The sequence below is a fragment of the Podarcis vaucheri genome (genome assembly GCF_965113315.1).
Source record: "Podarcis vaucheri genome assembly, chromosome: 10".
Classification (NCBI taxonomy): domain Eukaryota; kingdom Metazoa; phylum Chordata; class Lepidosauria; order Squamata; family Lacertidae; genus Podarcis; species Podarcis vaucheri.
Genome location: NC_138748.1, coordinates 63693101 through 63720841, shown reverse-complemented (window position 1 = coordinate 63720841; position 27741 = coordinate 63693101). Strand labels below are relative to the sequence as shown.

Genomic DNA, 27741 nt, shown 5'->3' with positions numbered 1-27741 from the left:
ATACCTGAAGGAGCATCTCCACCTCCATCGTTCTGCCAGGACACTGAGGTCCAGAGCCAAGGGCCTTCTGGCGGTTCCCTCACTGCGAGAAGTGAGGCTACAGGGAACCAGGCAGAGGGCCTTCTCGGTAGTGGCACCCGCCTTGTGGAACACCCTCCCATCAGATGTCAAGGAAATAAACAACTATCTGACTCTTAGAAAACATCCGAAGGCAGCCTTGTTTAGGGAAGTTTTTAATGTTTAATGCTGTATTGTGTTTTTAATATTAGGTTGGGAGCTGCCCAGGGTGGCTGGGGAAACCCAGCCAGATGGGCACAGGTATACATAATAGTTTTTTGTTTGTTTGTTTGTTTGTTTGTTTTTTTAGCCTACTACTGTAGCAGCAGCAGCCTTCTATCTTATTTGCTTTTGAAGATGACACAAGTCAGATGGTTGGGACAAATGCACACCACCCCCTTAGGAAAGTTACCGTATTTTTTGCACCATAACACTCACTTTTTTCCTCCTAGAAAGTAAGGGGAAATGTCTGTGCGTGTTATGGAGGGAATGCCTATGGGTGGCATGCCTACGGATTTTCCTCCTCTAAAAACTACGTGCGTGTTATGGTCGGGTGCGTGTTATAGAGCGAAAAATACGGTATGCTCTGCTCACTGCATCATTCTAGTTGAAGCCTGGAAATTTACTGCATCAAGGCTTTAAAATAATACAGTACTGCAAGGGTTAACGTATCCAGTTCTAGTCGTGCTCAGAGTGGGTCCATTGAAGTTAATGGACATGACTAACTTAATATATATAGGTTCATTAGTTTCAGTGGGTCTACTCTGAGTTGAAATTAATTGGACACAGCTCCAGCGATTGTTTCCAACCAGTCTTCCTCAGCCCTCTCACTGGCTATGATGGCTCAGGCCGATGGGAGTTGTAGTTCAAAACACCAGGAGAGACCCAAGCTGGGGAAGGATGATATACCGGTAGATAAGAGTCCAAAAGAGAATTTCAGGATAATAATTCTTCTATCTATCTATCTATCTATCTATCTATCTATCTATCTATCTGGTATCCGATGATTTTCTGATTCAGATTTGCTTTGACGAACTACCAGAAATACTCTTTTGAGTCAGGCACACAAGACATAGAATCATAGGCTTAATCATTATTTTTAACAGGTTAAAAATACAGGTCACAAGAAAATAGGAAAACAGAGTTTAAAAAAAAAACTGTCGAAGATGACATAAGAAAAATAGCATGTATATATTTTATATATAAAAATCTACAGTATTTACTAGTCTCAATACATATTTTAGGAGCAGCTTTCTCTCCGCTGCTTAGCATCAAGTAAATTGTACAGCTCGCTTTTTTATTATATTTATTATTAATCACAAAGCCATGGTTTAAAACTCTGAGATTATTACACAGCCACATTATTATATACATACATTTCTACGCGGCAGTTAAGTAAATTGGAACCACAAAGTACTGTTTGTCAGTTTAAAGCCTTCTTCTCCCCCTTCCTCAACGCAGTACTAAGTAGCTACTTCGCTGCGTTCTGCAGGGTTATTTTATTTTATTAAAAGTCATTTGCCAAGTTAATTAAAAATTACATCAGATTCAGTATATACACACACAAAATGTCCATCACGTTGGCTAAATGTTGCTTTCCCTCCTCCTATTCTTTTTAAAGACTTCGGTACCGTCAACACATTAGCAGCGCCAACCTGCAGCGAGCATAGGCACAATAGCACATTGCTTGGGGGGGGGGGGAGCTTGAGCAACTCATGACCCACCAGCCCAATAAATATACATGGGGACCCAGACAGGGCAGAATAATCCTCCTGGGTATCTTTTGCGGCCCGCCTGGGCCTGCAGAATTAGAGAAGCTGATAATCGCCTGGGCAGGCTGTGTTTAGCCTTATGGGTCACAAGTTGTACAAACCCAATTTAGAAAAAAAGTGGGGAGGGAATAACAACACACTTGTACTTCTAAGTCAGGCTTCCTCAGCCTCGGCTCTCCAGATGTTTTTGGCCTACAACTCCCATGATCCCTAGCTAGCAGGACCAGTGGTCAGGGATGATGGGGATTGTGGTCTCAAAACATCTGGAGGGCCAAGGTTGAGGAAGCCTGGTCTAAGTCTTCGCCATCAGTGCAGCCAGATAAACCTTCGTGGGAAAAACCTCGTGGATAAAGAAAGAGAGGACCTAATCTTTTGAAACCTGGAGACGACCAGTGTTTTGTTTGTTTTCAACCAGAACAGAATACTCTAAAATACTTCCATCCAACATTTTAGCCAGATGTGGGGAGAATCGTAAGCCAGGGAGTTTGGTTCAGAGCTTGGGTCAAACTGTATGGCAGCCATACAGGGGAAGGGAGGGGAATGGCAAAAAGGAGACATGTGTGCACATCTTTCAACCAGGGATCAGAGGGGCTGGAGGCATTTGCTGGATCGGCTTTGGGTCTCTTCCAGGTTCATCATTGCTCTTGTGTCTGTGGGCAGTAGTGAAGCATGCAGTCAACCCCATGGTTTAGTGTGTGAGAGGACAGAGCCTCCAGAGTGCTGAATAGGTCAGCTCAAAAATGGGATTTGGCCAGGGGTGATTGGACTCCGGCTCCCATGAGCCTCAGCCTGGCTGTCCACAACATCTTGAGGACCCTAGGCTGGCTACCTCTGGATTAGGCCATGGGCACTGGCCCCCTTGCTTCATGACCAAAACAGACGGGGCAGATCTGTGATCAGAAATCCCAATTAAAAAACAAAACATCTCAGCATAGCCTAAGGACACACGTGTGAATTGAATCAGAACAGCCACGCTGAGGAGGGTGTGTATGGTACTTCCCACCGCCACTGTTATCCTAATCAATTAGCTCTGCTTGGGAAAAAGGACAGGCTTAGCACAGGTTCAGATCTCTGGTTATCTCAAGATGTGAGCATGTGAAGCACTGGGACAGTAGCGGCTTCACATGCACTGCTGCCCATTCCTGGACATTTGAGCCGAGCAGGACAGCTGCTGCTCAGACAGGACTGACTCCATGTGCACTTCACCCAAATCAGTGGGATACAGTCCCCCATAGATATTCTGCCGGCCTGCTCTCTTCCAGCCACCCTACAAGATTTTTTCCCCTCTATCAAAGCAAAATGGGAGTGGAGGGAGAAAGCAACATACATACCCACCCAAACAAGGTTGCAGGCCCTGATTGCAAAGCATTTTGCTACAATGAATTTGCTGGCTTCCGATTAACAATGAGGGAGCACTTCGGCATTAGACTTTATACCTACAATCATCTCTTAAGGGCCTAATGGTACAGCAGCGCTAGCCCAATCAAGGGCATAAAAGTCTATTGCTCTCAAGAAAAACAAGACGCTCAAGCACATTGTGGGAATTGACAAGGAAGCAAAGGAGCGAGGGGGTGCCAGAAACACAGGAATACAAATTGAGGTGGGGGGGGGGGAACAGCTCAAACGTTTCCGAGACCATCACAAAACCCTGCTGGGATATGAACCGGCCACCTTTGGTGCCGATGTTCACAAATCATAACTGCACATTTCTGTCTTTACGGAAGTAAAGGGCAAGCTATGATTTGAACATGGAAGGGTAGTGTTTCGAAGTGCACCTGAGACGGGCTCTGAAGCTGGCCTGCACAGCTCGCAGCTCACCAAGTCAAATTCAACCCTCCAAAGGCTCAAGGAGCCCATTGTTTACAACAACTTGCTGGGACAGCAAGAACACGGTGCAATGTGGGCGTTGATGTGGGTGAAAGGAGAAGGAAGGAGAAAGCAGGGGCCTGGTGGGCTACAATCTACAGCTCGTATGCTGCCTTGACTTTGGTGGATCACCATTATGGAGGTATATATTTTTTTGCAGCCCCCACCAGAAACACCCTCTGGTTAAGCCACAGTGAAAATTAATAGGCATTCCTGGCAGACTGTGCCTGTGGTACACTCAAAAGAACACTGGATGTGATGGGCAGCCCCGGTGCCAGACACAAAAGGCAACATCAGTGGTGTACGCAACAAAGAGCGATAAAAGCATCTTGGTTTCTCAAAGTTGGTTCTGAAAAGACAAAACTCTTATTATTACAGGAATAGCCGATGCTTTTCAAGGGATCAAAACCTCTTTGTCGGGGCTGATGAAGGGAAATGCCATCTCTAGGAAAGAGTGGCGCTTAAAAGACGCCTTTTAATCTTTCCGTTAAACACTGTTCGTGTTGCACTTTTGTGTATTTACAGCGAGCCCTGAAATGCAGCCACCATGGTCAAAAGCAACTCGTTTAATGAACCCATTAAACAAAAGTTGCTTTCTGGCTGCATTTCAGGTAGCCCTCTGTGGGTGCACAGAACATTAGTGCGACGCAGGAGAAGGATACCACATCGCAGCATGCTCACTCCCACCTGCAGCTGACATGCTGGCTTTCGTGCTTGCATCAGGTTGCACACACACAGTGCCTGGCCCACATGGACCCGAAGCACGTGCTCTGCGAGCCATCAGATTTGAAGGGGACAGATCCTAGGGTTTGGACCAACATACATTGGACTCCATGTGCAAACATGAAATCCAGCCCTGACAAGGCAGGCAAGAGTGGCGTGGACCAGCACAAACCCATCATTTGCCATGCATGCATTCCAAATATCTGTGCAGGCCTTCTATAGTCACTGACACTCACGGTATATTAGCAGTTCTGTGTGTGAATGATGCACATACTATATTTGATTGCACCTCTGCCCTCCCCTCCATCAAAACACACATTTGAGATTTAAAAATGAAGACCTAATGCGCTGCAGAACTGCCTTTGGATGTGCAAATGTGGGTGACGGGCTCAAATACCATCAACATCCTAGACACATGCTACAATTCGCAGACAGTCCTGATAGAATAAGCACCATTTATTGGCTGTATCAGAATGCCTTTGCTTTGGGTGTCAAACCTTCTCCTTTCTATGTGAGCCATAGGCAGTAGCATCTCTGCTCTGGGTAACCCAGAATGCTCACTCCTGGCTTACTGAGACAATGTATAGAAGAACGTCAAGAAACCCCCATCCCAAGTGAATGGGGTGGTTTATAAATTAAGTTAACCCGAAAAAAAAGAAAAAAAGAAAAAGAAATAAAAAGTACTTTGTGGATGCAGTCCATGAATACACACGCCTCCATTTTAGACTCTGTAATTCTGTTGCCACACATGAACACACAATCAATTGTAGTGTCAGGTCAAAAAGCAGCTTACTGAGGTTTTAGGCAACAAGGTCATTTGCTCAATTAGCTACACGAACGTAACAAACAACCGCCATGGTCGTCACGCTGAACATACAAACCTATTGCTATGTTTATGAGAATCCAACCTTTCCGTCCGTTTTCAATGCTCACTTTCAGCTTTCGTCAACATTTAACAGAGCTGTGAAATAGTGTCAGTTTGCATATGCCTTTATCTGAATTGTCCTGTATGAAGATCATGAATCTTGGATGACCACCAACCCCAGACGTGCAACCATTGCATGCTCCTCCCCTGGTCTTTCAGGTGAGCACGTGTCGTTTCTCAAAGCAGGACTGATTCATGCATGGACAACCCATCAGTCTGGTGTCTGTAGTGGTGTGCAGGGCTTGGGGAATTAGGATACTGGTAGTGTGGCAAGCCGAGCTCTTCAGAGGGTGGGGAAGTCCTGTATCTTATAGGGCTATCCACTGAAATGGTGGAGAGATTATGTTCTTTAACAGGTGTCGATTGAAAAGGCGGGTATCTCCTCAAGTTAGCCAAGTGGCTTCGGCTACCATCTTGGCTCCAGGACTGCGTGTAAGAATCAGGCCACTTTCGACTGTCTGGCAAATAATCTGCTGGGGGGATTACAAATCTGTTGGCGTTGGGCGACTTAGGTTTGCTTGCATAAGTTTCAACTGGGAGGACTTCGATTCGACTAGAAGGAGTCACGACCACATGCTGGTGGTTGACAGCGTAATTTCTATGTGGTCTATCAGTAAACATCTCTGTTGGAAGTTCAGGGATGTAGGGCCGGCTGGGAGAGCCGGTTCGATTCCCGTAATTATACTGTGTGGCTACGAAGCCGGAATGAACCATGTTGGTAACATGCTTTGGGGAATTTCCATGGTAAACAGGTGGGTTACTGTAAGATGGTGGCGGCGGCTTGAAGTTATGTCCAATATCTGCCCCATCAGACTGGGAAGAGAATCTAGGGGCTCTTGGTTGTGAGCTGAAGGCATAACTGTTGGATATTTTTGGTGGACTAGATGTTTTCTCTGTCGACTTCCTTGAACCGAGGGAGTAAGCTGTGTTCCTCGGACTTTGCAGGATTGCCCTTTCTAGCACCTCTTCCACAGAATTGTCGTTCTCTGGGTCACCACCAGGCACATTGTCATACTGCGACGCATTTGACTCTCGCTTACCCTCATCGACATCCAAAGCCCTGATCTTTTGCTTCACGTTGAATGCCTGTCCCTCAGGCCCAGGACTTGGTGGCATTCCCGAACTGGCATGGTTTGCAGATCGAATCTTGATCTCCATGGTCAGCTTTGCAGTCTTTTCAATGATTTTGACATCCGAAGGCTTAATCCACCTGGGCACAAATTCCTTTCCTGTATTTAAAGTAGCGTTGGAATTTTGGTTAGCAGATGCATTATAATTTTGCTTGGAGTCAGACTCTGGCTGAACTTCAGGTTTTTTCCTGGGGCTCTCCAAGTCATGCTTTAGCAACCCACTCCGCACATTAGCCGTCGCGGGCTTTTGCTGTCTCCTTTCCAGCGAATCCTTTCTCCTCCGGTGGCCTGGCGAGCTTTCCTGGCCTCTCTCTATGGATGCTCTGCGTCCTCCCCTCTGGCTAGCCCGGCCATTACTTGCTGCACTGGTGCCGCTCTGCCCATTGACCAGATGAGTAAGATTAAGCATGGCAGGCTGAGATTCGGGTGGAACTTTCCCCAACTTCTTTGGAAGTTCGTCATCTTTACCTATAAGAATAGACACCAAAATAAGCATTACATATAGAAACTAAACTCTTGCCATGGATCCCTCCCTGTGGCAAAGGAAGTTAATTGGTTCCCCGCCTCTACCCGCTCTTCTCCCAAAGAACACATGTCAATGTATGAATTACATAAAGCAACAAGAACTGAGGGTTCACAGCTGAAATCAAGTCTTAAGAGGTTGGCGATTGTGGCAGATTTAGCCTTCTGTCCTATACATGAACTCTCTAACAGTAATAGGAACTGCCAGTGGTCAGCCAGTTTGATACCAAAAGCATGCAAGATATTGAGGCATGCAAGAACTGTCTTACTAACACAAATCAAATTTGGAAACTAATTTTCTGACCTCGAATGGTCTTGACTACAAAGGCCCAATAGTCTAAGCTGTGCTTTTCCTGAAACTGCAGCAGTTCACGGTCTTAATTTTAGATGACAACACAGCCTTCCTTCTGAGTCTAAGGTGATTAGGACTTTGGGGGGGGGGGACTCTCTACCTCGTGTGAGTCTTGCATATGTGTACAAAGCAGAGAGAAAGTCAATGAACTGAGTTGTACCACAGTTACTCAAAAATGTCACCTCCCTTTCTGAATTAAACCTCTGTTCTCTCTGCTTTCTGAAGAGGAGGGTGGATTTAGAACCTTGCAACTGGGAAGACGCCACGCTCCAAATAAATGTGCCCTCCATACATTTGGTACTTTCTTCCTGCAACATGAGAAGGGGCATGTGCACATGCACCAGTCATTCAAGTCAGAGCAGGGCTGGGAAACCCATTTTGGGCTTCGCCAGAATGGCCAGTAAAGGTAAAGGTAAAGGTACCCCTGCCCGAACGGGCCAGTCTTGCCAGACTCTGGGGTTTGTGCGCCCATCTCACATCTATTGGCCGGGGGCCAGCGCTGTCCGGGGACACTTCCGGGTCACGTGGCCAGCGTGACAACGCTGCTCTGGCGAGCCAGAGCCGCACACGGAACGCCGTTTACCTTCCCGCTGGTAAGCGGTACCTATTTATCTACTTGCCCCCGGGGGTGCTTTCGAACTGCTAGGTGGGCAGGCGCTGGGACCGAGCAGCGGGAGCGCACCCCGCCGCGGGGATTCGAACCGCCGACCTTTCGATCGGCAAGCCCTAGGCCAGTAGTGCACCGCTAAAAACACATAGAAGGGACCCCAAGGGTTATAGAGTCCAACTCCCTGCACTTCCTCATTTTTTATATATTGGTTCAATGAATAGGGTTTTGTTCTGTATTTAAAGAAAAAAACTTTTGAAATGTATGTAGGTTGATTAATAAGGCGGCTTTATTCTTTTTAATTTAGTACACTTAAGGTCTCTTAATTACCACTAAGCTTTCAAGAAACCCCAGTGAGAATACTATAGACATTTTTATTGAATTCTTTGTTGCTTTGAAGATTACTCTCTGTAATCTCTCTCTCACAGACACAAGTCAGAGGGAGAGGGAGTGTGTTCGCCCCCGGTATGAGTGGCTTAAAACTGTTTAGATGTTGTAGGCTAACACCTGAAGATCTGAAAGGTGGGGAGGATGATATGACAATGACCCTAAACTGCCACACTAGTTCTCCGGTCGAGAGCCTGGGGTTACAAATGAAGAATTAGCAGGGGCACTAACGGGGGGGGGGCATTCCAAGGTCGCAACTGTTGATTGCCAAGACCAAAGCCATGCACAAGCAGGGCTCGTGGGTTTTATCAGATGTGGAAAATAATTGGAAGGAAAGCACATCGGCAACAAAAGCAAAAAGAGAGAAGGGATGAATAGAGCCACAGCTTTAGATCCCAGTCACGTGGCCTCGGCATAAGGCAGATGAACTCTCACTCCAGGCTCAATGTCAAAAAAGAGGCATGAAACAACACAAAATATACAGCTTGCTTAGATCTCCCAACATCATTCAGGCCCCTGACTTTTAAGCCGTATAATCAACAAGGATCTATTGACCAAAACACAAATTGCGGCCATCTTGTCACTAAAGCCCTGTTTCTCCTTTGCAAAGTGGCACCTGGAGAGGGCAGGGTGGAAGTGGAAAGGGGGTGCTCAGCCCTTTGCCCCCGCCATGAGAAGGTAAGAAGAACCTGCTTGTTCAGGCCAATGCCCAATCTAGCCCAGGATTTTCTTCCCACGGTGGCCAACCAGATGCCTGTGGGATGCCTGCAAGCTGGGCATGAATGCAATAGCACTCTGCCCACCTACGATTGCCAGCAAATGGAGGCATAATGAATAGACAGTGGAGAGAGAAGGTGGCCATCATTACCGGTAGCATCTAATAGCCCGGCCTTCCATGAATTTGTCTTTTAAAGCCATCCAAGCTGATGGGTCGTCACTGCCTACTGAAGTGGCAAGTTACCGTATTTTTTGCTCTATAAGACTCAATTTTTCCCTCCTAAAAAATAAAGGGAAATGTGTGTGCGCCTTATGGAGTGAATGCAGGCTGCGCAGCTATCTCAGAAGCCAGAAAAGCAAGAGGGATCGCTGCTTTCGCTGCGCAGCAATCCCTCTTGTTGTTCTGGCTTCTGAGATTCAGAATATTTTTTTTCTTGTTTTCCTCCTCGAAAAACTAGGTGCGTCTTGTGATCTGGTGCGTCTTATAGAGCGGAAAATACGGTATATTGTTTGACTATGAGCTGTGTGAGAAAGTACTTTTTTAAAAATCTGCCCTGAATCTGCTAACATACAGCTTTTCTCTTATCTACTTTCTCCATGCTATGCATAATTTTATAACCACCTATCATGTCACCTCTTACTTGCCTTTTCTGCAAACCAAGAAGTCCCAGATGCTACAACCTTTCCTCATAGGAAGTAATTTCCCACTACAAATATCCTCCCCGGATGCTTTTCTATTGCTGCTGAAGCGGCAAGCCTGTTTATACTCTGCAAACACAGGTCTGACACACCGCTTGGAGAAAACTGCAGGAGGGAAGTGGCTGGTGAGGAAAGGTTAAGCATCCCTTCCTTCACCTGCCACTATGCATCAGATGCTCAGCTCCTAATGCGATTTTATTTTTCTGGATGTCCATTGTTGTAGAATCATAGAATGGTAGAGTTTGAAGGGACCCTAAGAGTAATCTTGTCCAACCCCCAGCAAAGCAAGAATCACCCTGAAAGATGGCCATTCAACTTCTGCTTAAAAACCTCCTATGAAGGAGAGTCTGCTGCCTTCTGGGGGAGTCCATTCCATTGCCAAGCAGCAATAACCCCCAGAAAGGTCTTCTGTAGTCGGACTTTCCTTTCTTGTAGTTTGAATCCATTAGCTCAGATCCTATCCTCTGGAGCAGCAGAAAGCAAGCTTGCTCCATCATCCACGGTGACAGCCCTTCAGCTATTTGAAGATGGCCGTCATATCACCACAGCCTTCTCTGGGCCAAACATTCCCAACTCCCTCAACCGTTCCTCATAAGGCTTTGGTTCCAGACCTTAATCATATCGGTCACCCTCCTCTACACACATTCCAGCTTGTCAATATCCTTCTTAAACTGTGGTGCCCAGGACTGGACATAGTATTCCAGGTGGGGTCTGACCAAGGCAGAATAGAGTGATTTCCCTTGATCTGGACACTATACTTCTGTTGATGCAGCCTAGAATTGCATTAGCTTTTTTGTTGATGCATCACACTGCTGATTCACACTAAAGTTTGTGGCCTACTAAGACCTAGATCTTTTTCACATGTACTACTGGCAAGCTAGTATATATTTGTGCATCTGGTTATTCCTACCCTAAGTGTAGAATCTGACATTTGTCCCTATTGAAATTCATTTTGTTAGTTTTGTTGCTGACATGGTCTTGGGTTAGGTGCATCTTAAATTAAGAACTGGCCTGAAAGTTGAACATCACTCTCATCTCAGGTGCTTCTCGTCAGGGTACTGTGCATGTGTTCTGCCTGCTTAATGCTTGGAATGGTTCCCTTGAAATCAGCAGAGTTTCCTTCCATGAAAATATGATTACGATTATGGTGTGAGGCTGCGCTCACATTATGTGTTTTGTGCCGTACCAGGTGGCCAATTTGCTATCCTATCATTATGGCAGGGTTCATTTAAACACAAAGAGATCTATGCTCATAACGTCTCTCTTTTCTTGCTTTAAGGCTGCTGCAGGCTTGAGATGAAACCTGGAGAAACCAGACCTGAAGTGCAGCATGCAGGAAGCACTGTTCTGTTGAACTGGAAAAAGGCAGGCCATCAGTCCTTTAACCAGTCCAATCTAGAAGCTTCACAGCATCTTCCAAGCAGAGTGGTCGATGTCGTACATACCTATACATACCTTCTGTGTTCAAGGAAGACACCAAGGACTAGCAGACAGAGCCCATGGTTATTCCTAAGCTCAACCCCATGGGGTTCGCAAGTTTACTCCTAGAATCATTGATCCATTGCACACAGAACATGCAGTCGGCATATGAATCCGAGAGAAAGGAAAACGCAAGCAAATTTAACAGTCCAGGTAAGTAGCCAGGAGCATTTGCATAAGACAACCAGGGCTTATAAAGCGCCAAATTGGAATTGTGTTGTGGGGGGAGGAGATGTTTTCCAGTTTAGGAAAGCTGGTCAGGTCCCTTCTAGCAACCAAGTTGCACCTCACTGCCACCCTTGCTCACGCCAACCTAATTTCATGTATTGGAGGTGTCAGGAAGAACTCAACTCCAAAGACCAGTTGCCCTAGGACTGCAGAAGCAAAGCAAAGCAAAGCACAGTTTTATTTGTACCACCGCTCAGAGGAACAAGGGCTGCTGGGGAGCTTTCGGCATTGTTTTAATAATGTGTTGTATGCTGCCTAGAAGATGGGAGTATACACATTTTTAAAAATACATAAATAAACTTGAAAAGGTTCACCACCTTCACTGCCAACACATCTTTTTTGTTGGGTATAAACTTTATACATAGGCAAAACTTGTTAGGCAAAACTTTATACATACACAGAATATATATTATACATATACAGAAGGGACGTGGGTGGTGCTGTGAGTTAAACCACAGAGCCTAGGGCTTGCTGATCAGAATCCCTGCAATGGGGTGAGCTCTCGTTGCTTGGTCCCTGCTCCTGCCATCCTAGCAGTTTGAAAGCACATCAAAAGTGCAAGTAGATAAATAGGTACCAGTCCAGCAGGAAGGTAAATGGCATTTTTGTGCGCTGCTCTGGTTCACCAGAAGTGGCTTAGTCATGCTCCCTCAGCCAATAAAGCAAGATGAGCACTGCAACCCCAGATTCGTCCACAACTGGACCTAACGGACAGGGGCCCCTTTACCTTTAATGACACCTTTCCCACTTCGGAAAATTTTTCTAGCCTTCCCCAACCAGCTGATGTCCACTGGTTGTTGGGATTCCAACTCCCACCAGCCCCTGCCAGCCTGGACTATGGTCAGGGATGATAGAGAGTTGTAGTCAAACAGCAATTAGAAGACACTAGGTTAGATAAAACGTGATCTAGCCACTTGGAAGCTATTCTTCGTGATAGGCAACCAGACAATTGGGTTTCTAAAACCCTGTTTTACAATAGGTTGTTAGCCACGCTTGCTACAATCCAAAAGTCCTGCATGCACACACAGAACACCTCCACATATGGGCTCATTCGCTGCAGTGACAACGGCTGAAACAAACCTGCATGCATATATCTGGAACAGCTACCACTACTCTGAGAGAGGAGGTAAAATGCAGGTGAAATACCAGGATTATTATATTGTTGTTAAAAAGAACAGAGACTTACTGAATATAAAACAAGCCCATTATTTCAGGCACATGAAACAAAACAGTTTTACAAGCCCATCAATCAATCAATCAATCAATCAATCAATCAATCAATCAATCAAATAAAAGCAACCTTTGCTCAAACCACAAAGAACAAGAATGCTATGAACCAGGCAGAGGCAAAAGTACCAGGAGACACTTGGGGGATAGTAGCGAACAGGAAGGCCACGATATCGGGTGCTGGCAAGAAAGAGGAAAGGCAAGTTCATTATCATCATCGTAAAACCTCCCTCAGAAAAGCAACAGAACCTAAACTGAGCTACATGCGGAGTCAGCCAAAGCAAGCAAGTCATAAAGTAGTGCCTGGAACCATCACTCCCAAGGGGCTGGGGGAAGAGAGCCAAGGCAAAGGATGTAATTGTCTCAAAGTGTAACACAGCACACCTAATCAAGGCCTTGTTTGCATCACCAATGGCAATATTTTTAAATAATATTTTAAGTACCCATAGAAGGGCACAGAACGAGATGCTCTGGCATCCCACAACTGCAAGCTGCTCTTCTCCAGGTGATTATTACTTGCAGAGCTGCCCTTTTCCATATTCACAGTCACAGGGCAAAGTTTAAAAAACGACTAAATGTCCTGTGATCCACTTCACTGCAGAATCAGAGGGAGCCTCATAGGCCCACTTGATCCAACTACCTGCCTGATACAGGCCGTCTAAGGTTAGCTCATCCTCAATAAGCTGCTGTCCAGACTCTGTTGAAGCCCTACAAAGAAGGCGGTACTCTGCTCTTCCTGGTAAGAGACTCCATTGCTAAGAAGCTGGACAATGTCTAATTGTACCTGTCAAGAAGTTTCTCCTAATGTTACTCATAGCACACAATCACCCAGTTTGGACACTGCTGGCCTAGGTGTTGGCAAACCTAACAGATGAATAGGATTGTTTCTTTCCTTCGTTCTCTTAAATAAAGCAAATTTGTGATGTTTCTACAGAGTCTCCTTATGTCTGAATGGCAGAGTTATGCTCTTTCCAAACCCACTGACACTTCTTGAAGAAAAACAGTATTGAAGGAATACAGGATGAAGGAAGTACCCTTGGTTGGGGTTATGATCCAGCCAGTTAGGACTTCCCAGTTCTACTGACTTCAACAGCAGAGATTTAAGTACATGCCCAACTCTCCCCTGGAGAGTAATAGGATACTAAGTGCTTAACTCTGGTTGGATCAGACCTGCTGAACTTCAGCTAGTTATTCTTCCAGCTTCTAGTCTTACAATTTTTGCAAGACAATTTATAAAGGCTTGTGGCAACAGGATTCCTACATATACTTTAAGCCTGCCTTTTACGCTCATGGCTACATATTAAATAATTTACAAAAGAAAACCTGTTAGTCTTTCAGCACTCGAAAGATTTCGTTTTTTAAAAGCCTTCAAATACATGGGCTTAAAGAAATGCTTTTTCAGTTCCTAGCACTGGCATTCTAGGGTACTTCTACTGTGAGTTTTGTCATTCAGAAGGAAAAAAACAGGTGTCCCTTTAAAAAGCGGGGGAATATCTGGTTCTGCTATTCAAGTCATCTTGTTTTTAAAAGCTGGTATGGTGAAAGTACATACTGACAAGGATCAAAGGAAACAAGGGAGTAGAGAGATTTGGAAAAAAAAAAGAAATGCTACTGGCTTATTCTTGATCTTTGTCACCACCCTGTGGAAATTAATCACAACTGCAAAACCTTCCAGCTTAATTGTCCCAAGATGCATTAACAGCCAATTACACTGAAGTGAATGCCACAACAGAGTCTGAGTAACCAGTTTCGGACCCTCATTTCAGCTCCAGAATGTGCATGTCTTGAGAGTCCTCACAGAACTTAGAGGGGAGGCAATCGCAGGGAAACATGTTACAAGACTGATGGGTTTGTGGTCTTCCAAATCAGTAGCTTATTTGCTACTGAGATGCCAGGGACTAAACTGGGAACCCCCTGCATCCAAAGAGGAAGCTCTAACCACTGAGTTATGGTTCTTCCCCATCATGACATTTGACATTTTCCCACTGCACAACGGTGATATGGAAGGGGAAGCACAAAAACACAGAACATTGTGGCATGATGTCAAAGCAAGATCTAGCAGATTCGTGGGGCACAGGAACAAAACCAGGTGTGCAGCTGAAGCTATTTTTCAGAAGCAACTATGTGTTCAGGGTGACATTTAGATCTGTCCTTCACCACAGTTCCCTTTCTCATTTCTGGATCATCATGATAAATAAAGGGACATGCCAATCCCAGCAATTTTCAGAACACTGAAGAATTGGCTCAACACAATTTAGTTCTGCACTGAAGTTTGGGGTGCTAATTGTATAAACTCGCTTTGGAAACTCTTACCTAGATTAAGAGAAAGACAATTAAAAGCAGGGGAGAAAAATTAACAAGTTGCTTGTTCCTGGGCTACTGAAATAAAAGCCCCAGGCAAACGCATCACGGTCCTCTGATACAGACAACAATTTCAAGCCGTGCTAGATTTTACCAAGTCTAAGTGGATATTCAGAAGAAGCACAAGCAGAGTTAGTGGCACCGCTTATATCCATAAGGACGTGAGGAGAGAAATTCAATGGCTCAAACTATACAGTTCAAATCACACAGAGACAGGCAAAGTGCCGGGAGGAAACCAAGATTCCATGGCAACCTCTAACTTCATCACATTTAGATGCACTCGAGAAATCAGTAGGAATAAAAAAACATCAACAACATGGAAAAGTATCGGGAGAGTTAGTTGGTTAATGAAGTGGAGTGCAAAGGAAAAATAAAACAGATACGTGTGAGTCCTCCAAACGTATAAATGAAAAATTCCATATTCATCTGGAAAAGGAAAAACAAATATAAAAAAGTGACACTACAGGAGCTGTAGAAGAGAAAGTACGCTGCACTGATCCTTTTACAACATTGTTCCTTTATTATTTTTTACAGATGCCAGAAAGGGAAAAACCGATAAGACATTAGCTAAAACAGAAGTCTGAATTGAGAAGAAGCTGATAAAGTTAGGAGCCAAACTCTTAAATTCCTGTGAAGAACGAAAAGCAATGTGGTCTACTGGAGGAGAGAGACAAAAGGAGAATGAAAAACAGAAAGTTTAAGGAGAAATGCACTTTCTTTTATTTAGGAACATGGGAAGCTGCTGCATACTGAGTCTAGCCATTGCATCCATCTAGCTCAGTAGTGTCCACCCTGACTGGCAACAGCTCTCTGGGGTGTCAGACAGAGGACATTCCCAGTTAAGCCTAGAGATGCTGGGGATTGGAACCTACATGCAAAGCAGATGCTTTATGAGAGCAACCCTTATTTATGCCCTATCAATTATATTCCCCTAGATAAAGATCCAACATCCAGGCAGCTACAGTGGTAAGGCAACAGGGAACTTTCCTCATTCACACAAGGAATTCCCCCGCCCACATTGCTCCCTTCCTTCTCAGTCTTCTGCTACTTGGGAAGATCTAGTTTATTCTAAACATGGAGGTCATGTTAGTTTTCGCTCCATACATCTATATAATTTTAACATTTAACAATGTTAAATATATAATTTTAACAATAACAACATGCTGCTTGTGTTTTAGCATTGAGCTGTGAACTAAATGAGATATAAGAACATTTGGAGAGCCCAAGTCCTGTCTGGTCCTGCATCCTATTCCCACAGTGGCCAACCAGATGCCTGTGGGACGTCAACAAGCAGGACATGAGCGCAATGGCCCTCTGCTTCAGCTGTTCCTCACCGACATGTTGCCCAGAGGCACTGGGCTGCCTCTGATCTTGGAAATGGCAAAGACCTCGTGACTAGTAGCCACTGACAGCCTTCACTTCCACAGACTTGTCCCGTCCTCTTTTAAATCCATCTGAATTGGTGACCAACGGCAAATGCCGTGGTAGTGGTTTCTGCAGTTTAAACCACATACTGTCTGCTCTGTACAAAGTGAGGATGTGCAACGCTCCCTCTGCCCTCCACTCGCCCACAGAAAGTGGCTGGGCTGGCCAGCTGCCCACAAAAGGCAGGAAGGGTCTCCGGGAAGTGGGGGTGGTGGTGGAATCAGTTAGTCCTATAACTCCCTAGTTCCCAGTCCTTTGCTCATGTGCGTGCATTAAGTAAATTGCCTGCCAGAGAGGTTAGCAGCATCACTTAGCAGCAAGCACATATGACTTTCTGGTGGAAAGGATACCTGGCAACACACAATCCCCACTTCCTCCAAGTTCTCACTTGCCCTGCAGTTTGTAGAGTGTCAATGGTGGAGGAGCTGGTGGCTGATAGGGATTCGTAAGCAAACAAAGCCCCTATTTGTTGACCCTGTCTAGAGGGAGACAAATATCCCCAGTAGGCATTCTGAAAGAAGGCTGCACACTTAACTCCCCTTCTTAATGGAAAGGCAATGGGCACACAATCTTTCCCCAACCCAGTAGCCTCCAGATACTCAGGACTACAATTCCCATCAGCCCCACTGGCTCAGACTGATGGGAATTGTAATGCAGAATATCTGGAGGTAACCAGACTTGGGAAGGCTGGTGCACATGGAGGCACAACAGACCCTTTGTTCACATCAACAAGTTAGGATTGCCAGTCATCTTTCAGAGTCAAACTGGATTAATGGCGACATGGCCAGTTAACGAAATAATATCTCTGCAGCACCATTCATGGCTTCTACTTTTTGAAGGAGATGGTGCCTACTTGTGTAACGGGCAACATTTTTTTTTTGTTCAGAAGCTCTTAATGCATGTTAAGTTCTAAGGAAATGCAGAAGCCTTATCAGGGGCACTGGGGAAGGAGTCAGAAAGTTTGTGAAAAATTCACAGATGAGCTAAAATTAAAGAGCCTTCTGAGGTCCTTGATCTGTGAAAAATAACCAGAGACCCACTAGATGTGATAAAAGGATCCTGGGAGAGAAGAATCACTGGAAGGCTTCCTGGCAATTCCATTACAGCCTGATACATTTCAGAGAGAAGGAAAAAGCTGTGATCGGGCAATTTATGAAGTTCTGTACCCTTTCTTCTTCCCCCATCTGCTCCACAGAAGACATTCTGTGCTTGATAGGAAGGACCATCAGAATATCTTCCTTTTTGCAAAACAGCCTTTTCTCTGGGTGTTACAGTTTTCCTGGGGTAGAATAGGGTGTGAAGGAACGATATCTGGCCCATGGTCCTGGAACGCAAATGCTTTGACTGAGCAATTAAGCGTTTTTCGACCATGTCTGAAGGAAAGAAAAATCCCAAAGCAAACTGGTAATCAGCACAAGCCTTAAGATTGCCCAGTCCATCTCATTCTGAAGGAGAGTTTAGAAGAAAACAGGGAAGAGTGCACACTACAAATTCCCTTCCAGATGGACTGCCATGTTTTCAATGCTGTGCAAAGTTATGTCTTTGACAACAGACCAAAGTCTGCCCAAACAGCTCTGGAAAGCTCTTAGCACCCTAAACAAGGCTTGCCAGATGGAGAATTCCACCAAGCCTAATTAGTGCTCGGATGTTCCCATATGGGAGGGACCTAAATTAACAGCATGGCTAGAATTGCAAGCTGCCAATAACTATTTCATTATTGCAGGGAAAGGGAAGTAGTAGAGGATCTGCTTTGCAAATGCAGGAGGTCCGCGGTTCAATCCCTGGCATCTCCAGTTAGAGCCGAGAGAAACCATGGCGAGCTGCTGCCAATCAGTGCGAACAATACTGAGTTAGTTAGGTCTATGGTCTGACTCGGTGGCATAGGGCAACTGCAGTTTAGGGCACAAGTATGAAGCAGGAGATGGCATTCCTCACCAGTTGTAATCTTAAAGCACAAGCCTATTTATCTTTACCCAGGGAGTAAGTCCCAAAGTGTTCACTGCAGCCTAAAAGGATTAAGTTGAAGGTGCATATTCCACTCCTAGCACAACCTGCATAACGGGGATGTTGTGAGGATGACATGCATCAAACAGTCCAGGCCACCCTGAGCACCAGAGCACAGAGGAGGAACCTTTAACCCGCCACATCTTGCTGGCCTAGCAATTAACTTCCAACAGCTCCAGCCAGCAAGTGCCCATTGTCAGAGATGAGTGAGCCAGAGGCTCTCCTGATAACTCATAGTAATGAAAACTTTGGAGTTCTTATGATTGGTACTATAAGTAGTAGTTCGTGTTTTCTACCTTTTCCCTATAAGCTTTCTGTAGAAAATCCAGGAGTTTATATATAAATTCCGGGAAAGGTTTATCTCACTAACTCTCCCAGCTGGTCAGAAGGGAGTTTCCATCCCTCCTTTGTTCTAGTTGCCCTAGCCTTTTTGTACTCATTTGACTTCATTTTTATCCTGCCCTTCCTCCTAACAACTCAAGGAAGCTCACAGGGTTTCCCCCCACCCCTACATTTTATCATCAGAACAACTCTGTGAAGTAGACTGGGCTGAGAGAGAATGAAAGAGCAGCGGGCTCAAGGTCACATGCAGAAAAGAAGCTACCGTATTTTTCGCTCTATAACACGCAGATTTTTTCTCCTAAAAAGGAAGGGGAAATGTCTGTGCGTGTTATGGAGCGAATGTGTGGTCCCTGGAGCCGAAAAATGAGGCAAAAATCAAACCGCGCTTCAGGGAGAAGGGAAGCCTGAAGAGAGGAAGTGGCAGGTTTCCTGCATTCTGCCTCAGGGTCTTACTGCCCGCCCTCTCTGTTTCCTTGCTGTGTTTGCTCAAACGGAACAAAGAGCAGGGGAAGCCCCTCCCCTCCAGGCAAGTAGAGGGGGAAGCAGAGCGTCCGTCCTTCTATCCTCTCCCTGCTCCGGAGGAACAATGTTTGTGAAGGGAAGAGAGATTACAGGTTCGGCTTAAAATTCTGATTTGACTTCCTGCTTTTTGTTTTTGGAGACACACAGCATTCAAATATGCTTTCTTCCATTTAAAGAGGGAGAGAGAGAGAGAGAGAGAGAGAGCACACGCTGGCTGGCTTGTGTGGGTGGGTGGGGGGGAACTTTTGCCTTCCTTTCCTCACGTTATAGCCCTCTCCTGCATTCTTAGCCTTCTGTGTTTTTCCTTCCCTCCCCACTTAAAATGTGGTTACAAAGCATGGATCCACATGGATCCTCAGGATCTTTGCATTGGGTCACCCCAAATTCACCATCAGAGCACACAGCATGTCCATGGCTACAGCCTGCCCCCCCCCAAAAAAAATCACGCACCCACTGTTGCCTGGGGCTGCAATGGTGCAAAAACGTGGTTACAAAGCATGGATCCACATGGATCCTCAGGATCTTTGCATTGGGTCAGCCAAAATTCACCATCAGAGCACATAGCATGTCCATGGCTACAGCCTGTCCCCCCCCAAAAAAAAATCACGCACCCACTGTTGCCTGGGGCTGCAATGGTGCAAAAACGTGGTTACAAAGCATGGATCCACATGGATCCTCAGGATCTTTGCATTGGGTCAGCCAAAATTCACCATCAGAGCACATAGCATGTCCATGGCTACAGCCTTTCCCCCCCCCCCCCAAAAAAAATCACGCACCCACTGTTGCCTGGGGCTGCAATGGTGCAAAAACATGGTTAAAAAGTATGGGTCCACATGGATCCTCAGGATTTTTGCATTGGGTCACCCCAAATTCACCATCAGATCACATGTCTGTGGCCACAGCATGAAGCACAAAAATGATACGTCCACTGTTTCATTCAGAATATTTTTTCCCTTGTTTTCCTCCTCTAAAAACGATGTGCGTGTTATGGTCAGGTGCGTGTTATAGAGCGAAAAATACGGTAAGTGTTGTCTCTTTTCTTGCCAAGCAAACAAGAATAGGAACGTGGGTGGCGCTGTGGGTTAAACCACAGAGCCTAGGACTTGCTGATCAGAAGGTCGGCGGTTCGAATCCCCGTGATGGGGTGAGCTCCCGTTGCTTCTTCCCTGCTCCTGCCAACCTAGCAGTTCGAAAGCATGTCAAAGTGCAAGTAGATAAATAGGTACCACTCTGGCGGGAAGGTAAACGGCGTTTCTGTGCACTGCTCTGGTTCGCCAGAAGCGGCTTAGTCATGCTGGTCATATGACCCGGAAGCTGTACGCCGGCTCCCTCGGCCAATAAAGCGAGATGAGCGCCGCAACCCCAGAGTCATCCGTGACTGGACCTAATGGTCAGGGGTCCCTTTACCTTTACTAAACAAGAATAAGCCCCGGGATCCAAATCCAGAAGCTCCCTTTCACCCCTCCATTCAAGAGCCTGTAAGGAATTCGGACACACATCACTCAAGGCAAACATCCCTGTCCATCTCAGCTTCCAAGTCCTACAAGGCAGCTTTCATTTCAACTTGCAATGTCATGCCCTAGACACTGCAATCTGTCCATGATGGGAATGAAATAACCAAGGATTGTATCTGGACATTGTGGGTCTACTTTGGAAGCAAGACAGAGCGAAATGATTTATTCCAAAGCCAAAAGGGGACCTTGCCCCAATGATTCCTTATGGCTCTCTCAGTTTTGGTGCTGCTTCTCTGTGTTGATGTGGCCCTGTTATTCTCCCTCCCAAACTGGCTGACCTTGATGTGGAGGTGCAAAAGGAAGCCTTAGCTGGCAGCCAGTGCCCTTCATTGAGCTCACAGGAGACAGGATCAACCCTGTGCTTGCCTGGGGAGGAAGCTGCCTGCCCCCTGCACGTTTGCGGAACTAGAGACAGACGAGGCATGCAAGAGTGAGGTAATGTCTAGAAGACGCTGAGAGCGAGGTTGGTGACAGATAGCATCGCCTGGAGATAGTGATTAGAAAAACAAGAATTGAACACGGAGTGGGGAGATAAAACTCAAGGGCTGATGAAATTCAGATGAAGAGCAAATGAGGCATCCATTTCCTTAGCTAAACAGGAACTGAAAACAAATCTGACAGATTTTCAAGACGTATCTTGTGGGTACTTAGGCACAAAGAAAACCCCCATTTGGGGGTTGAAGAAATACCGCCCCCCCCGGCGGCCCCAAGTGGAATGCCCATGCATGGGCATCCATCCCTGAGGCCCAAAGTGGGGGGAGACAGTATGGATGTCTATCAATAGAAGAGTCACCATTATATCCACAGAAAAATAATGGGGAATCAGAATCCTTCATGCCTTGGGGGAATGTCCTTGGAAGCAGAGAGCAGCACAATGTTGGTGGTATCCTTCACCAGCTGGGACCAGAACTTCCTCCGCATTCCTCTTCTCTAGCCAATTCCTGATGCTAAGCTGTGAGCTGGAGACTGACTGAGCCCCAGTCTCCCAATATGATGAGCAGGGCTGGGCTGGGCAGGAAGGGGAGGAGCCCCAAACTCCAATTTTCCTCCACGGAAGCCAGCACTCCGTAGGTGCCTTGGGCAGCACCTGTATTCAACCATCTCATAAGTGTGGGGAGGAAGGCGAAGTCGAGGGGTGGAAAACAGGTGGAGTTTCTCCTCCCCACCCCAAATTTCTTACAGGCCTCAGTTTGCAAAAGGAATAAATTATAAGATTCAATATTTCCAGTAGTGCTTGCAATAACTCCACATTCAGAGCCTCTGGTTCAGTGCTGTCAGTTTCCACTCCTCCCCGCCCCCTTTCCTGTCCAGGCTACTATTGGCCTAGCAGAGAGAAAATAAGGCAAAAGCCACAGCGATCAGAAAATGGTATCCTTGCACATAATGCCAGGTGGTTAAAAGAAATAGGGACAAATAGAGAACTTTCAGAATAGAAAAAGAGGTTTTTAAAAAATGGGTCGCATAAGGTTCAAAACTGGGACATGCCTAAAATGATGTGCAGCTTTGAGGACACCACACACACACACACACACACACACACACACACACACAGTGTGAATTGACTAATTACTTTGGAAAAAGATCTTGGGATTGTAGTCAAATTTTCACCGGAAGCATAAATACTTAACTCTTTCTGAAATAAATCTGGAGTGTTAGGAATACTTAGGAAAGAGGCTGAAAACAGAGCAGCCCATAGCAATGGTCATCTACAGTCTCATTGTTCAGAATGTTAATAGAATTGTGGAATTGGAAGGGAGCTCGAGGGTCCTCTAGTCCAACCCCTGCAATGTTAAGAACATTAAAAGCCTGACAGTTCCAACAGACATCCTCTACGATTTCCTCTCCATCTTCCTCAGGAAGAGCTAGTGCCTGACTAGCTCACTCTCTCATGTTACACTAAACTGGCAGAAATCCTGAAGGTCCCTCTCAATAGTGGAGGGTAAAATTCAATTTCCTTTCTCAGCTCACAAAAACCCACTTATCTATTAAACAGCACAGACATTCTTATGAATGCTGGGTGTGGGGGGGGGGCAAACAGTCCAGGAAACCTCCCTCCCAGCCCTCCCCTCTTTCTGCAATGAGTGATAGGTCTAGAAAAGAGCATCTCTGATCGTTGTTCACACTCAGAAGCGAAAATTGTTTTCCGGGGCCGCATGCTAAGGCATGAACACAAGACCAGCATTTTAACGATGTTGCCTTCCTGCTAACTAAAAGGCTGCAAGTTTACCTCCTGTGCTCTCCAGGATGGGACAATGAGCTTGACCCACATGTACCTTTCTGCAGAATGAATTGCTTGTAAAACTCATCTGTTCATCCAAACACTGATCTCCTGACCCTGGTCAGGCACTGCCTTCAGGATGCGCAATACTTGGCCAACTTCCTGCTGTGGGCATAGCTGTGCATCAGGAGAACAATGTTACCTGCTCCTTGCAGGGACTTTTGTTACACTTCCAGATTAGGAGCATGATAGAAGTGGGCATACCTCTTGGGGAAATGATCAGGATTTCCAGGAACGGGATACCAAATTGTGAATTTCCTGCACCGTGCCATAGTTACGCAGCTCCATTCGAGGTGGTGTTTTGGCCAGGCAGAGTGACAAAAGCTGGGTGGACCCACAAACCAACTAAAACGGGCTGCTTGCTTCCAAAGCAGCGGCTGTGTCTTGAGTTACTCACCTGCTGCTGGCAGGTCCAACTTTGCTCGTTTCAGCTCCGCCATGGAACTCTGGAGCTGATCTATTACGAAGTCATCTTCAAAGAAGAAATCTTTGGCAAGGGTCTCCTGAAGAAATTGCACGAGTTCTTCCATTTGCAATTTCATCAGGTGTTCTAGGTTGGGAGGGGGAGAAGAGTACGACATCAGAGAGTAGACTAAAATGTAGCCATATTTGCTTTCTCTATTGAAACAGAAATCTCTCTCTGTGTGTCAATTCATATCTATTAATTAAACAAGCACCTAGTGTAATTCTAGAACTTTACAGAAACATAAGGCTGCCATATATCAAGCCGATTCCCTAACATTGCTCTCTCTAACAACAAGCACAGGTGGTACGTGCAGACAGAAATGGGGGCAAATCACAGAGTACTGAAAATCAAGAGGGAGGCAGAAGCATGGAAGTAGCCATGGAAAGTGGTGTCGTTGAGAGTGAGCACTGTGCCCTCATGCTTTCCTGTTAGCCCCTCCATTTATTTAAACCATTTCAGTCCTGCCTCTCTCAGAGACTGAAACAGGTTGCAGAAACGTCTGACAAAAATAACCCCGCTAAAACGGCAGCATATCAACGAATACTCAACGTAACTGAAACATTGCCATCACAGCCATAAGAAGCACCAGGAGCATCAGCCAACAAAGGCTTGCTTTAAAAGGTGGGCTTCACAGAGTCTCCTAAAGTTAACAAGGAGGCCCAGCAAAGGACCTACAGAGAATGCTCATTTCAAAGCCTTGGGGCTGTCGCCAAAAAGACTCCGCTCGTTGCTGTGATTTAATCTCCTCAGGAAATTGTACTTTTGAGTAGAGCCCTTCTGACCAGCGTCTATATTCCTGTTGGCTGGGAAGTATACCGTGCTACCAGATTTATTGTGCATATTGTAGCCACATCTTTTGCAACGTATTTCTAGTTATTAGAATCTTCCCAACAGTGAAGCTGTGGTGGCTTTGGAGACAGTGTGAAATAAGCACCCACAAGATCTCTCTCCCCAGAAGTGCAGGGCGGGGAGAGAACATCAATGGCTTGGTAGGTTGTAAGTTACTGTGGGTTGCCCTGGGCAAGATAAAGTGATGAATAAATATAAGAATGAATGAATGAATGAATGAATGGATAGATAGATAGATAGATAGATAGATAGATAGATAGTACTGAGAAATACCCAACTGAGAAAAATGTTTGGTTTTTAATTTATTCATTTTATTCACAAGTGCCTGTCCATGCCACATGGCGAGTTAAAGAGTTTAAAGCCAGGACAGAGATCTTACTTCTGTGCAGTTTCAAAATGGTATAAGACATCGCAGTGAGAACCCGTTCTCCTTCAAGTATGTAGATATCCCAGATCCTGAGGGTTAACGTAAAGGGAGTCTGCAATGAGAGAAGCCATGGGAGGCATCAGAAAAATAACAGAAATCCAGATTTGCCGTAAAAATGTGTGCTTGGGATGATTGGGGTGGGGAAGGCATCAAACAAAAGATACTCACACGGTCAAGGAAACACTGGAAAAACCATTTCATTGTGTAAAACGTAGTGTTGACTTCCTGGGAGTCCTGCCAAGAAGAAGCAGTTTTATGAACTTCAGATACGAACACAGCATCACGCAAAGTGGCCAAGTGGGTTAGTGTTATTGAATTTATATTTCAGCCCATTAAAAAATATTCCCTACAAACAAGGTAATTAAAAAAAACCCTATAATAATTAAAAGAAAAAAGACAGCACATACAAAAACAGATTTTCCTTGCTAAGCACATAGCATAAACATTGGCAACTAAGACAGCATGAACTCCTGGACTGCAAACCCAAAGTGAAATGGCCAAAGTATCTTCAGCCTGAAACCTGACTGCTTTCCTGTGCATTCTGTCTTCCCCTCCGTGGACAAAAGAAATCCAAAGAGGTTAAACATTGAAGAGGGTGATTGTGAAGAATGAAGGGTTTGGGTCATGTGTACTTTTAAAAATACCTCTCCCTGTAAGATCACTTTGGTTTGCTGGGGAGAGCTTAGAAGAAAGGTTCCTGTGGCACGGTTAAAATGTGTGCCTAGGCATTCTCTACTTACTGCAATGCCCCACTTTCTGGAATATGATTCCATAGGGGGAGACTGCCTTACTCTGAAGCTTCAGGGTTGCATATAAGCAGTCATTTAGGCACAAAGCCTGATCCACCTGGCATAAGGAGAGAAAACCTCTTTCGGCCATAACCCTCTATGAAAAGTTTGATCCAGTTCACCAATTTTGGCCATGCTTCTCCTCTAAAGAAAGGGATGAAAGAATACAGCATACCTGAGCATGTACAGAATGCCTCTTTCATGCAGAGGCAGCATAGCAAGTAGTTTCCTACCCCCCGCACTATGGCCAACCAGGAACCAAGCCCTGGGACATAACTCCCTTCATTCTCTAGGGCCAATTCCTCTTTCCCAGACCCTGTCATTCTTGCCCATAGTCTATTCAGAGCAGCCTGGTGCATCCCATATGTTTTCAACTACAACTCCCATCAACCCCCTACCACTGGCTAGGCCAGTTGGGGTTGATAGGAGATGTAGTCCAAAAACTTTTGGTGGGTCTGAGAAAGCTGAGCCAAGGGGTGCGTGCCAACTACAGATCTCATTAACAGGACTTAGAAATTATGGTTTGAAAGTTGGGTTTGCATGTTGTGCTTCTGCAGGGTGGGTTTTTGCTGCTGTTTGTAAGTGCAGCTCTTGGGAAGCTGTGGAAATTGCTTGAAGCTGATCAGAAAGCCCAGTGTGCCCTTGCCAATCCCTCTTCCTGCTGAGATTGAATGGGCAGAGGCGGAAGTGGCAGCTGTGTGATCTAACTGCATGGAGCTCCTGGGACACTGAGAAGCATGAATGGAACAGCACACTAGCCTGGGAATAAGGTGCAGTGGGAGGAAGTAGCAGACACCATGGAGGAGGCAGTAACTCTGCCCTACAAGGATTTGGTACGTGGCTCTGTCTCTACAGAACAGCTCTACAAATAAGTGTCCCAACAATAAAAGAGGCTCCACTGGGATTTCTTAGCCTGACAGAGAGACTTAAGGAGCTGTTAAGAGTTATCTACATAAACACACCCAACTTTTGACTCTCCAAATTTAAAAAAAGTGGTTGTGCCACCCTCGCTTTACAGATTTAGCAGCCTGCTGTTTACTTTCATTTATTAGAAGTAGCCTCCCTGAACCTTCAGACACCCAGACGAGGAAGCCTACTGACTCAGGGCAAGATGCACTTGATGTTTCCTCCCCTGGAAGGCAAACTCCTCCAAAATTAAAGCAATAAGAAGCAACGACCTACAGTCCAAACTCCATATGAACTCTGCTGTGAAAATTAAAACCACAATTTACAGCCTAGAGGTAAGCATGAAAGTGATTTCGGTTTTCACCAGCCAGTAGATTTAAATAATCCTTTTTAAAACTCTCCCTTACCCATGAACAGATTTCGGAAAACCAATATGGCATACATGAGGTGACTCATTACGTTTAGAACATTTGCTGCAGATATCAAAGATTAAAGACTAGGAATGAAGTCCGTCTGCATTCAGCAGGAACTTTCCTTTCTTATAAATGTGCTCAAGTCCACAACCTAAGGCTGCTGTCTAGCAATTTTAGATCTGATCAGAGAGTTAATATCAAACACCCTGAAAAAGAAACTAAATGTACTATACTTCCTAGCAGGAATATGCTTCATGTTTCATAAGCTTCCAGCACAATGGACAAAAAAATATATGAAAGGCTGGAAGCTTTTATGCATTTGGAAATATAGTGAGTCTTCACTGAAATAAAAAGTACTTTGTGCATGAATGTGCACAGAAGTAGAGACCTTTATATAAAGGGCACATCCAGTTACTCAAGGGTTGTATCCTTAAGCCTGGTTCACCATTACATCTCTTCCTTTCTCTGCACTGAAATAATATTATATCTATCTATCATCTATCTACAGATGTGGAAATACCACAACTAATTTGTTTTTGACACCTGTTAATGCATAAAAGTGCTATGTTCATCCTGATCAAGCTATAGGAGATAATTACTGGTTACTGTTTGATGACCACCTATCATAGATGCTTTAGCTGAGATTCCCGCATTGCAGGGGGTTGGACTAGATTATGCCTGGAGGTCCCTTCCAACTCTACAATTCTATGATTCTTTGTTTCTTTATATGTCTATTTCCCTTTTTATATGTTGGG

General features: G+C 45.3%; 1 protein-coding gene across 9 annotated transcripts in view; it reads right to left on the bottom strand.

The window, feature by feature from the left end:
• Nucleotides 1-1135: 1135 nt before the first annotated feature.
• USP6NL (USP6 N-terminal like) overlaps nucleotides 1136-27741 on the bottom strand; it is a 141843-nt gene continuing 115237 nt past the window's right edge. For all 9 annotated transcript variants that reach the window (XM_082238816.1, XM_082238813.1, XM_082238815.1 and 6 more), the window contains 4 exons: nucleotides 25048-25113; nucleotides 24832-24931; nucleotides 23535-23687; nucleotides 1136-6941 (listed from right to left, as the gene is read on the bottom strand). In XM_082238816.1, coding sequence (XP_082094942.1) covers nucleotides 5521-6941; nucleotides 23535-23687; nucleotides 24832-24931; nucleotides 25048-25113 — 1740 coding nt within the window. In that variant the 3' untranslated portion in view covers nucleotides 1136-5520. The remainder of the gene's footprint in view (nucleotides 6942-23534; nucleotides 23688-24831; nucleotides 24932-25047; nucleotides 25114-27741) is intronic.